We start from the raw sequence: 13,863 nt of genomic DNA, 5'->3' as shown, positions 1-13,863 counted from the left end.
CATTTAAAGGATTTTGTGAAGAAATATGGAGAAGCGGTAATAATGATGAGATAGAAGATTTTCATTTTATTGACAATGCTCCTCAATCATCAATCAATTAATGGATGGCCAAATCTGTAGTATGGTTCTAAATCAAGAAAGTACCGCTACCGCTAGTGAAGAAAGTGAGGGAATTTACTGAAAGCGAAAGCACTTCGATTGACAAGTTAATCGGAATTCTTGACACAGCAATTACATGACTTCAACAATTTAACTAAACAAGAAATTATGTCTGTCTAGAGAATTAAAGAGAAACTATTAGCATGAAAAATGAAGCAACTTAAATAATTTTCATTGAAAGAAATGTTTACTAAAGTAAACAAATAAATCTTAAGCTTTTATATATATATATAAATTTTGATACCCCCTTTTTTTTTTGAAGCATTTATGATTTTGATCATAAATGCGTCATTATTTCATAAATCACGATTTAATATTTTTTATTTTGTTAATTTTATAATTTCTAAATGCCATCTTACTAAATTTAAACTGATGATCTAATATACAGAAAAATCCAGAATCGCAGAAGTCCCGACGAGTCCAGATCTCAGACTTTGTACTCTATAAGGTTATCTCCAATAGTGTGAGCCTACCCAGTCTTGGCAATTCTGAGGCTTATTAGGTAACTAGCTTCCAAAGCTTTTTCACTTGAAGTAGCAAAACTTTTCATCACTTGTTTACTATTTTTGAACTGGAATAATTTCCTCTTAAAATATTCTTCAGATTTATCCTTTAAATTGGCATGCTTAGATTCAAGATGTCATTTAAGAAATGATGGTTTCATCCTTTGATTGGATAATAGTTCATCACAAACAACAAATTGATGTTGAGTGTCCATTTCATCTCCATACCTGGTAAACCCATATGATAATTAACTTTCATTATATTTTTGTAAACAGTTTTTCTGTCCTTTTAATATTCTTAGTACTAGTAGATTGTCCTCAATCCATCACCTGTTAATCTTCATTTTTCTGCTTAGTCAATCTTAGCCATTTTTCCATTTTGAAAACCTATGTTTGTTTTATTATTTTTCCTCAAATATTTAAATGCACAATATAGTACGAGTTCTTCAGAAACAAATGACGATATTCTCAAATTGCATAAAGTAAGGAGTGCAAAGCAACAAGAGAACAAAATATCTGCTGTTAGAGATAGCAAATCCATGTAAAAAAAAAAAAAAAAAAATGATTCTAATTGAAAAAAGAGCAATGTGAGCCTGGAAATTGTTGCTACATAAAGTGTAGACATGCTAATAAATTGATACCTCTAACAGAATTAATGAGATATTACCTTTTTATAAGAGCTTTTTTTATTTCCTATCAAATACAACATCCATTTTTATTACTCCTTTTAAAAACATCATTTATGACAAATTTTATTATGTCCGTGATTAAATGAATTCTGTGTGAAAACAAAAATGGATTATTTCGCTGAAGTCTGTGAGCAACTATTGACCTTAAACAAAGCTCATATTGCATAAATTTATGAGTGTTAGAGAAAAACCTTAAAGAGGATGTCGGGGTATTTAATTTTTTAATTTAATAGTTAAAAATAGTTTGTTTCTTTGCATACCACCTATTTTTCTCTTGCGTATCAACGGTTGAGAACCATTGGTCTATAGCATTTAGTCTATTTTAAGGAAGAAAAAGTTGATAAAGCGACCTGAAACTACTTCAGAACTGATAAACAAAGTCATGCATCAAGACCAGAAATATTTTGATGTTTCTGATTTCTCAGCTCACTGTGTATTGGGAGTGATAACCCGATATATAGTCTTCCCTGTTCACAGATCATTAGTTATGAAGGATTGAAATTAATAGGCTTGATTTTGCTAATTACAGTACAAAGTCGGAGATCCAGACAACTGATATCCAGAATAATTTAAAATCCTGATCTCAGAGCCACCAACAAACGTTTTTTTTTTTTAAGAATTTTTTTTTAATGCTTTTTTTTTTTTTTTTTTTTTTCATGTGCATTTGATTTTTTTTTCCATAATAAAACAGGCAAAGAACACCGATTCTTAATTTTACTTCGGCACTAAATAAAATATCTCGTTATTCGAGAAAATCATTTTAGCATAAATTTGTGTGATCAATAATTTGGCTCCATATCTGCTTGGCATACATCTCAAACCAAAACATTCTGCCTAAGTAACATCATTGGTTTTACACTTATTTTATATCCCTGATGCCAGCCTGGCTAATCATTATTATATTTTGCTTTCATCACTGCATGTTTATCCACACATGTTAACTTGAATAGTGAATAATTTTTTATATGAATAATTGAATTGCAAAAAGTATTGTAATCTTTTATGTTGACAGTAGGCATAGTGATAGCTACAGATATAAGTTAAATGTGCTAGGAAATGTTGACGAGAAAAAATGTAACAAAAATTTCTTTCCATAGGCTAAAAACAGATTATGTTAATGATACTTATGGACTAAAAGATTACATTTAGTGCTATTTGAATTAAGAATAACTGATTTGTTATTCACATTAACCCAGAACAGGCGCCAGAGCTCATATGGACGAATTTATGAAAGATAAAATTTTTGAAATTTTAAGAAGCAGCAAAATAAAGGAGTGACAAAATTTTTAGAATTTAGGGAAAGCACTGGGACCCAAAATTTAGGAGCGCTAAAAAATTTAGAAATTAGGGAGGCACTTGGTAGCAGAATTTAGGACCATTTGAGATTGCATCAGGTGTTAAGATATCTAGCGCCGGCTCTTGATAAGCCTTAAGGATATGGGCAAATTTATTTATTAACCATGTGCAGAAAATAGACATGAGTATAATAAATAACTAAATTAATACAACTCAGGATTAAATGCTTCATTGCACAATAGAAGCAAGACAAAATTTAGCTGGAGAACTTGTCTTTCTTCGCTAATCTCATGATACATAGCCACTAATGTATAGTGGATTTTATTTAGCTAGACTAAGATTATACTTTACTGATTCCAAGGAATTTCAGTTAATATAGCAGATTGCCCTGTTCCTTAATTTTCTGATTTGATCCAGCTTATTATTTTTTGCATGCTGTTATTATTACAGCAATTTTATGAAAATTAAAGTTTGAACTTTTGATTATGTAAAAAAGTTTCTAATTCTGAAGTTCCAAAAGGATTTACAAAGTGAAAGCATGTTTAGATTCCCATTAAACAAAAAGTGGAATTGCTACAAAAAATTAATAAAAGTATATTTGTCTCAAAAATTATGCAATGAGTATGGTATTGGAAAGTCAACTGTATATGACATAAGAAAACAGAAAAGGATATTTTTTTTTTTTTTTATTCGGACTCCCCACTCGCAAGGAATAATAGAAAAAATAGATCATCATAAAGTAATGATTGAATAGGTCAGATAGCATCACAGCGAGGGCGTGCCTTTGATGGATACAGTGCTAATGACTCAAGCCAAAATATTTCATGAAGAAATAATCTTCAAAAGTGAGTTCACATATTCGACAGGTTATCACCATGGTATAAGGTAATTAAAAGTTTCAGGTGAAAGGTGCTGAACTATTTGAAGATGAATTCATTGACCTCATTAATAGTAAAACAATTCGATAAAACTAACTTTTCTGGCAATTTCTACGAAATACCTTGGCAACCTCTACAGAAAAGGCTCCAACTGGTGTCAAAGATACCAAAGTGAAGCTAACAATTTTAGCATGTGCAAATGCTGCCTGAACGGAGAAGTGTAAACTTTTCTTAATTAAAAAAAATATACAAGCTCGAGAATTTAAAGGAGTAAAAAAATTCCCCATTATATATCGTGAAAATAAAAGAGCATGGATGACACAGTTAATGAAAGATTGGTTTAAAAATCATTTCGTGCCCAAAGCTCAGCAGCATTTGAATTCGGTTCGTTTACCTGATGACAAAAAGATTATCCTGATTGTAGACAACTCTTCGACTCAGACTTCACTTAAAGTTTTAGTGAAAGATAATGTATCCATATTATTCTTTCCTCCAAACCTTTACGTCCATCATTCAGCCTATGGATATTTTAATAGTGCCCTCGCTGAAAGGCAAATATAAAGTATCATTTTTAAAATCCATGTTAAACTTCTTAAATAATGGCGAGACTGTTCAAGAATTCGTGGAATATTTTAGCATAAAATCTGCTGTGTGAAGCATCTCAAGATCATGGGAGGATGTACCTCCAGATACTTTAAAAAATGCTTGGCATAATCTATGGCCAGCTACCATATTTCATGGCGAGGATGATGAAGATAATAGCAGCTAATTTGAAGGTTTTCGGACATCGCAAACTAAAGGGAAAATTTTCCAGTTAATGGATTTTGTAAACAAATGTGAAGAAGCAGTAATGAATGAAAATGATATAACAGAAATTTTTCATTGCGGTGACATTGCCCCAATCATCAATCAGTTAACGGATGACGAAATCTGTAGTGTGGTTCTAAATCCGGAAAATACCGTTACCGATAGTGAAGAAAGTGACAAATAGGTTATTGAAAATGAAAAAATTTCGATTGATAAGTTAGTCAGAATTCTCGACACAGCAATTAGAGGACTTGAACAAAATGGAATTTAGTAAATGAACAAGAAATTTTTTCTGTCTATAGTATTGAAGAAAAAGTATTGGCACAAAAATCGAAGGAACTTAAACAACTTACATTGAAAGAAATGTTTATTAAAGTAAATAAATAAATATTAAGCCCCCCTTTCTTTTTTCATCTTTTAGATCATAAATGCTTCATTATTTCATAAATTATGATTTCATATTTTTAATTTTATCATGTTTTTAATCTGAATATAATTTATTTTGTAAGTGAAATTTTTTACTGCATTTTAAAAAATACAAATGTATTAAGCTTTTCTGAGCTCAAACTGTAATTTCTAGCTATTGTGTTTCATATAATAATTGGAGATTTATTTCTCTTTTATTATTCATCACCTCTTGTTGTACTGGAATAGTTATGTAATAATTGAAAGTTTATTATAAAATCATCCTATTGTATGTTAGACTGATGTATCTATTATAGTGATTTTTTATGATATGTAATATATAATATGTGTTGGATATAATTTATTATATCCAGTATAATATTTAAGATGGTCATTTAGCCCAAACCTGTGACAGTATCATAAAGGGATTGTAATAACCTCAGTGTTTTGAGCTGTCTGCAAAATTTTATAAACGACCATGTTAAATATTGTATGTTAACACATCTTAAGAAAAATTACATCTGCTGAATGGTCAAACCATTGACCATTGAAGAATTAAAAAAAAAAATTGCTCAAAAGTTTTTTTAAAAAATGATAATATTTTTAGAGTTTCCTTTATGCAAGAGTACATTGCAAAAATTACTTATGTACCACGTTATTTATTGCATTTTCTTGATGGAACACAAATAACGTCACAAAATATTTTTCTTTTTTCTGGTTCCTATGGTGGGTTCTAATGTATGTTTCTGTGCTTCTTCATATCCGTTGAATGTCCTCGTGGAAAACTGTTTTTTGCTGTGGTCCGCCCTGTTGTCAGATGTTGATAGAAGCCTGTAGGAGATGGTACATTCCCTTATCACCAAAAAGAAACTGGTATATCATAGCTCAACTGGTGGTGAATGAGTTTTTTGCTTCTAAAAGCAGGGGTGTAGTTATAGGGGGGTGCATCCAAGTGGAGCCATACAATTAAATAATAAGCAAACAAGAGGGGGCGCAAAATCTTCAGCTGGCCTCGGGCACTGAAAATCATAGGTACAACTCTGGCTAAAGGACAGCAGACCTCTTGCAAAACTGTACCCAGATGTTGGAAAGAAGGAGGATTATACACTCGGTTATGTTATGTATGTGCCATTGTATCATTATAGCACTCACCTGCATTGTTGTTTTGAGCATTGTAATTGGACTGAACAAGACTGAACTTGTGTAATATTCTCAGATAAAACTAGCTTCAATTTGTCATCGGCTTGTAGATGCCAGCTGATCTGGCGTGAGAGTGGTACTGCTTATCAACTAGAAAATATCTAGGAAAAGGACTGATATTCAAGATGCATTACCATTGTATCACCATGATACTAACACTTCTGTATAAGTATCATCATTCTGTATAAGTATGCAGCTGGAACTATGGTGGGCCAACAATAAATTGATGCAGTTTTGCTGCCTGATGTTTGCCTTTTCCTTTTGCTTTTGGTGACAAATTTGATATTTTAGTGTACTGTATACCCTACACTATCCAGTACGTTTTCAGTATTTATTTTTGCGTAGCCTAAAAACTCTTCCAAGACTGGTTGATTGTGTACTGATGGCCATTCTTTTTTGGAATCAGAACCATCACAATCCAGGTTGGAATCAAAACTGCTTGAAATTCATGGTCTGAAAAAGTCCTAGGGCGTCATATAATTTCATCATCACTAGAATCATCATCGGTAAGCTCTTTTCTTCTGGGAATACATTGACAAACTCTCTGCACATAATTCTTCATCACCACATTCTGTTCTACCATAGTCTGTTTTTAGGAATTTACCTGGGGGGACGGTGGAACACCACTTTGTCACCAAAAAATCCACCAATAATAATAATACACTGATTATTCATAGAAAACGAATTTTTATTATCTCTTGTGCTTTAATAAAAATCTGCACAAAATGAGTTTAGTTATTTCTTTCTCTTTAGCAACAATATGCATAAAACAAATTTAGTCTTTTCCCACTTAAGATTGGTTAATATGTCTGATTATTTTGCACTTGGGTTGTGTATATGATTTGATGATACCTAAGAAATCAGAAGTCAAATAACAATTAGGAAAGGCTGAAAGTCATCTTAAAGAAAATATTTATCATCCTTAAAGTTGTGAAACTTGAATTGTGAAAGTTTTAACTGATAGCATTTTGAAAGTTTTTCTATATTATTACACTACTTTTGCAAACAGGGTAAAGCCATTGCAAAGCAATTTAATCAAAGTCTTCATTCAAAGACCTGCATATCTTGGGAGGCAGATCAAATTGTTGCATATGCAAGTTTCTGTAGTAATGCTTGATCACTGACAATGAAATAAGTAATGAAAATTTTAATAAAGTAACTATTTTTCTATGTCTACGTAGTAGTAGTAGTATATCTTAGCAGTCTTTTTTAAACATATTTTTATTAATGAAATGGGAATGTACAGTTTCTCAGCTAGTATATATGTCATATTTTGCATCAAAGAGAAGGGCATGAAGATAAAGAAATTTTTATTCTTCCTAAAAGAGAATATAATAATCTAGCAAAAACAGCAAAGCAGTAGACCTTCCTCTCTTTTACAAAAGTAAAAATATTCTGTATTATAATTCTATTTCTTTTAAAAAAATGTACAGCATGTTACAAAAAAAGGTAAACTATAAAAATAATTAAAAATAACAGAAAAGAAACCATAAATGAAAATGTAAAATTATGATTTGTACTGTATTTGTCTATGTTTATGTATGCATTTCGTATTTTATGAGAACTGAACTGCAAGAAAGTATTTGATAGTTGTATTAGTTGTTTTTTTGGGGGGGTGGAGGGGGGAAGAAAGAAAATTATTCACCTCTATATACTACTACAGATTTGATAAGAGTAAAATAACATTTAAAATAAAGCATCATGAGAGATGCAAACTCTGGATGTAATCCTTTACTGATCCGTAAAATTATAGGGAAACAATTTTTTGTTTATTTTATTGTGTTTGTTTTTTGTTATTTAAGTAGAAGTTTTTTAAGGAGGCTTTTCTTTGCCTGTAGTTCCACTAGAACCTTAAATATATATATGTAAGAAAAATAAATAATAAGATTAAGTTAGCAGTGTAAATTAATTTCTCTTCTCTTCTAAAAATAGTAAGCTGCACTGCGTCATTTCGACACTATTCTATGTCATGTGATTCTTACGGAATTATAGTGATGTAAATGGAACTAAAACTTAACCAGCAAATAGTAATTTTACAGCAATATTAACTGTCCAATCAAAATGCTTTGAAAACCAAAACTAAGTCTGACTTGAGATTTAATCCTGAACATTACGCACTTTTTTCCTATGCTTTGGCCTTGTTGCACTGCTGTCTGTCTGCTGCTGCTTTCTTGTTACAAAGTTATCAAAAATGTAAGAATTTACTTTTGGAACTTGTTACAAAGTTCAGCCAAGGTTAGAAGGTTCAGCCAAGGATGGCCAACTGCTACGACGAGCGTCAATGACCGATATTTGACATTATGTGCACGCAGGAATAGAACTGCTACTCCGATTCTTCTTAGATCCTTCCTTGCTGCAGCCACCGGAAGGTTGGTGTCAACGCCAGCTGTGTTTAAAAGGCTTCACAAAGGTGGTCTGTATGCGAGGCGACCAGCCATTTGCGTGCCTTTCACGTCACGCTATAGGAGGGACCGTTTCCAGTAGGCACAACAACATGTCCTCTGGACACCTGATCATTGGAGGGCTGTTCTCTTTACAGATGAGTCCAGGTTTAGTCAAGAAAGCTATAGCAAGCATTTTTTTGATATGGAGAGAATCTGGAGCCCGTTATCATCCATCAAAGAGATGCATATGGAAGAGGCAGTGTCTCTGTTTAGGGTGGCATCTCTATGATGGCCGCACAGACCTCCATGTCTTTCCAAGGGGAACCGTGAATGCTCAGGTTTGCAGAGATGATATCCTTGATGTTGATGTGCGCCCACATGCCGGGGCTATTGGGGATGGTTTCCTGTTACAGGACGACAACGCAAGACCACACAGGACTCGCATCATAGATGATTATTTTCAACAGGAAACAATTATGCGCATCGAGTGGCCAGCCCAATCCCCGGACTTGAATCCAATCTAGCACGTTTGGGATGCTTTAGGGAGATGTCTAGCTGCTCTCAATCCCCCGCCTCAGACCCTTGTCGCGCTTGCAACTGCTTTGCAAGAGCAATGGCTCTCGCTCCCTATGGAACTGATAGACCGCATAATTAAAAGCATCACACATCACTGTGTGTGCTGTATTGCTTCTAGAGGCAATCATATTCCATATTGAAGTTACTTTTCTTATAGCAAACTGACACCTTCGATTTGTTCATTTTATACATGTGCTAATTTCTATACTACCATATTTGTCTGGTAATTTCCTTTTATGTTATTTGATACCTTACTATGTGTTGTATATTGTGGGTAAGTTTCATTAAATTCTACATGTAACTTTTTCAGTAATCGTGATTTTTGTGATTTTTCCATAATTTATGATAACTAGTGTATGTATAAGTAAAGGCATAAAGTAAGAAATTTAGAACTAATTTTTCACAAAGACCAAAAATTGAAATTCATAATTAATAAATTTCAAATAATCCTATAAATGCAATTAAAAATTTTAAAGATATTAAAACCAAAACTTTTCAAACAAGAAATACCCCAAATTAAAGAAATTTTAAGAAATACAAATACAATAGAAGAGGAATTCAATCAACTTCAATGCCACTTCCTCAGGAGGAGGAACATTGAAATATATCTTTTCTACAAAAATACTTGCTTTCCTTTATCCACAATTAGCCAATGAACCATTTCATGTATTTTAATTATAATACTTCATCCAAAAATTTTGGCCACTCCTCAAATCAAGGAAAATACATTAATCTAATTAGAATCTAATCTAGAGAATTCTAGTTAAAGAATGAAAACGTAAGGAAAATAATAAAATACTTCAGTGAAAGATTCAAATCAAAATTTTTCCTTTTAACAATTAGCATGTAATCTAAAGAATTTAAAATGTAAGTGAAATTATAAAATTTTAGTGAAAAGACTTAATTTAAACTCACAAGAAGCAATTAAACACTTTGAGTACTTTCATTAGGACACAATCGAAATTATGAAGATTGTTAAAGTAGTAACGTATAGGTTTGTCATTTTGGCTTCATTGGCGAAACTAAAATACCTTGGCAAGAAAGTAATCTCTCAAAAGGCTAAAAATTGGAACAATAGATGGAATTTTGAAACCAAAAGAAAAACTAATACTTCTAATAAAATTTTAATTTTGGCAAAATAAAAAATATTAATTTACTAATTAAAAGGAGTTTAAGTAAATTCTGATTCTTTTAAAACAAAAATGGAAATAAAGAAAATCATTCAGTATAAAACTTTAATTAAATTTAAAAATCAATTATTATTTATTCTAATGTTAAGATTATTCTTAGTTTGCCTTGTGTAAACTAGATTTCATGTATTACATGTAATAGAGTAAATGTAGTTAAATGTTTTTCATAGTGCCTGCTCTTGAGTAGTTGTAGCGTTGAGAGGAATATCATTATGTCTACATGTTAATCAGTTGGAAATCTGACATTCCTTCAATTTCGAGGTCAAGGGTTGAAAGGAAAAAATAATCAGTTTCAAGGTCAAAGGTAAAAGGGAATCCTGATTATCATATCTAAGGGAAAGTGTGATGACATAGTTTTTAGTAATCCTATTGTACAGGAAACATTAACTGGAACAACTAGAAATTGTGTAGAGACATTAGGCATTTTTTTGGAAGCAACAGAGATGTAAAATAAGCAATGCCCTCGCTGGGACTCAAAAACCACGGACCTCTCAAATATGAGCTGAGTCTGCTCACCCCTACACAAAGAAGGCAGGAGAAATACCTTATTATACTCCCTCTTTTAAAGGGCAACTGGGGATTAGGGGACCCGATCGCCAAATCGTGGTGATGGAGAATCGTCATCCATCATCTTTTAGTTCAGGCGCGACTGTAGAGACATAAGCTATTTAGTGTACTAAAATTAAAATGAAAATTCATCAAGACCACAGTGAAAAATACACTTGTAACATTGAAAGAAAAAAAAAAAAAAAGAATTGACAAAATAAGTGGGCAAAAGAAAAACATAATATTAACCCCTTCAAACAGAACTTGTCAAGGGTGAAACAGAACTTGTGTTTGAAACTTTAATTCAAAAGTAAAGCCGTTAATGGCTGTCAAATAATAATTATAGTGGACAATTTTAGCTCTTAAACTTTGTTTTATGTTTTTATTTTCTTGTGTTTTGTACTGATCTCTTTGTTAATATAAAAGGGCACTGTAAATAACTAACGAAAACATACTCAAGAATTACTTAATCGAGATTTATTGAATATAAAAATCTTACATGCAAAGAAAATGTCAGTACAAAGGAAACTAAGGTGGAAAGAGAAAACTTTTTAAGGAAGCAAAGAACTAAAAAAAAAAAAAAAGGGTGGGAAAGACAAAGAAAAGTTGTTAAAAAAAGTGTAATTCATTAGCAAAATCACTCTCAAAGTAATTTTTAATGTTCTTAAATGAGAGAAAAAGTAAATAAAGTAAGGATTTCCGTAAATTAAATTCCTGTATCTATTTTGCCATAATCTTCTGTGCATATTCAGTATGAAAGGTGCTTGAATGGAAATTTTGAATACATTAAAAGAAAATTTCTGTGTTCTTTAGCCCCCTTTTCTTGTCTCTTTTTAATGCCAGAATATGTCTTTACATGTCTTTTTTTCTGAAAATCTATCCCTCTTTATCCTTCAGTCATCTCAGTAGCTTTCTCGTTGCATGAACTGTAAAAAAACCAGCCCTGAAGTACATTTTGAAGTTTTGAAACAACATCTGAAAAATAGTAGGAGGATAAATTCTTAGCACATGCCACATAATTTTAAAATAAATTAACCACATAAATTCAAAATTTATTTTAAAAAATAGCAGAATATGCCCAAAAATATGTAATGTAAAGCAAAAAATTTCCTGAGATTCAAGATCTATGTTATTATTTATAGAAAATGCAAAATAATCTCAATTTTAAAATTCATATGCTTTTACAATCAAAGCATAAGAAAAAATTGCTATAAATTTAAGATGTTGAATTTTATGAAAATCAATATTTTGCTTGAATTCAAAAGTGAATGTGAAGTACAAGCATTCATGGTTAAGTGCCCAGTGTTTATGGGAATAACACTATATATACTTTTAAATATATTTCTGTTGTTTATATGCATGCTATGTTATTGAAATATGTGTATATAGTATGATGTAAGAAGTATTATATCGCATTTTAATGCATTGGCTTTTATGAAATTAACATTGATTTGATATAAGCTCTTAGTACAACTTCCCTACTCATTTGACTGAAAATTTACTATATTCATAAGTTGAGTAAAAATTGTATAATTTTTATCTTGCAGGATTTGATGGCGTCGCAAACATAACAGAACTTCTTAAGAAAATGGTTTGTCAGCCCTTGTGTCCTCGTTCGAAGAACAAACTTGAATATCTTCAGTGTGTTGCAATCTAGTCAAACATTTTCTGTTAAAATTATGTAATTGTAGTATTGCTGTACATACAAAAAAAAAAAAAAAAAAAAAAAAAAAAAAAAAAGAAGAAGAAGAAGAAGAAACAAACAAAAACAAAAAAAAAAAAAAAAAAAAAATCAAGTATTTATGTAATCCATGTTGTCTGAAATATGCAATTCGTGGCATGCAAACATGACACCATCACTGTGTCTTTTAATTTTATTGTAATGAAAATTTAGTTTTTACAATGTGAGTACTATCTTTAAATTGGTAGTACTAACCACTTGTAATTAATATGTTTATTTTCCAAATACTTGATTTATTATTGCTTTTGTGAAGTATCAGTCTGAATTTAAACTCAAATTGAAGCCACGTGTATTCAGTTCTTCAAGTGAGAAAGTATTGTGATAATTTTACAAAATTATGTAATTTATATATGTTGTTTAAAAATAAATTTGCTTAAAACAGAAATTATTTTAATTGTGAATTATAATCTATGGAAATAAAATACATCATCATCATCTAACAATATGAAATGAATGGTTTGAAAACTCTAAGTATTTCACTTTTGAAAGACCTGAGTATTGTTTACACAAGCAAAATTTATCACTCAATAAGTTTCCAGTCTAGCTAAGAAAAAAAAAATTTTTTTTTAGTCCAAAGGGGCTTTGTTCCTGAAGGACTATTGTTTCCGTTTTGGGATTTTGTGTTGAAAATTTTAAAAGTCTGTATCACTTTTCAGATCATTGCCACCAAATACTATCGCCCTGTATTATATTTGAAGAAATTAAATAATGAAAAATCTGTATAAATGTGTATGTGTTTCTCGCATTGTGATAAAACAACGGTACCTAGAGCCATCCAGTTCGAATAACGTAATCCTACTGCGAATATGGCCATCTGAAAGCCCAAATTTGGAATTTGTTTTATTATTGATTTCATATTTTGTAAAATTTAAGCAATTTTTGATTAACAAATTCAAGGATTTCAAAGTGAGCGATGACAACATTGTACAGGAAAAAAAAAAAAAAAAAAAAAAAAAAAAAAACATTTTTCTCTCCAGCGTGTGAGACTGCGTATCGGAAATTCTAAAGATATGCTCAGTTTAAAATTATTTTGCAATATTGTTGTTGAACTGAATTTTATGGTTTAAAAGTGAGAACTTGATATTTAATAAATAAAGGTAACACACAAAATGTTTAAAAAAAAAAAAAAAAAAAAAAACCTTTTGGATGTAATTTAAAATTTGAAACCTTTTCAGATTTTCTTTATATATATATATATATTTTTTAAAGAATTTCAACTTTTTTCATCAACATACTCTCCTTCAAGAGTCATACATTCATCCCAATGCTCTTCTAGCATTTTGATGCCTTTTTTGTAGACTATTTGTCTTTGCTCTCGAAACAGGCCTCAGTTTCGGCACATTTTGCTTAGCTTATCTGGTCTGATGATTCCCATAAAATGTCAAATGATGAACAAATTATTTGTGTTGTTATGTACTATCTTGTAGGTATTCCAAAAGTAGATCAGTCAGAGTACTGTATCAAGCAGTATGGGAATAGATATCATATA

The 13,863-nt window shown here is 31.0% G+C and overlaps 1 protein-coding gene across 5 annotated transcripts in view; it reads left to right on the top strand.

The window, feature by feature from the left end:
* Positions 1 to 12,376, top strand: part of Nmnat (nicotinamide mononucleotide adenylyltransferase) — a 104,127-nt gene extending 91,751 nt beyond the window's left edge. For all 5 annotated transcript variants that reach the window (XR_015040667.1, XM_085814920.1, XM_085814921.1 and 2 more), the window contains one exon: positions 12,181 to 12,376. Coding sequence is in view for 3 of the 5 variants with exons in the window: in XM_085814921.1 (XP_085671047.1) it covers positions 12,181 to 12,204 (24 nt within the window). In the remaining 2 variants the exon portion in view is untranslated. The remainder of the gene's footprint in view (positions 1 to 12,180) is intronic.
* The last annotated feature ends 1,487 nt before the right edge of the window (positions 12,377 to 13,863 follow it).

This window comes from Stegodyphus dumicola, chromosome 4 (assembly GCF_044657685.1).
Source record: "Stegodyphus dumicola isolate Sdum_Otavi_A_Nest chromosome 4, ASM4465768v1".
NCBI classification, from domain to species: Eukaryota; Metazoa; Arthropoda; class Arachnida; order Araneae; family Eresidae; genus Stegodyphus; species Stegodyphus dumicola.
Note: the sequence above shows the minus strand (reverse complement) of the source record. Positions and strands in the feature narration are given on the sequence as shown.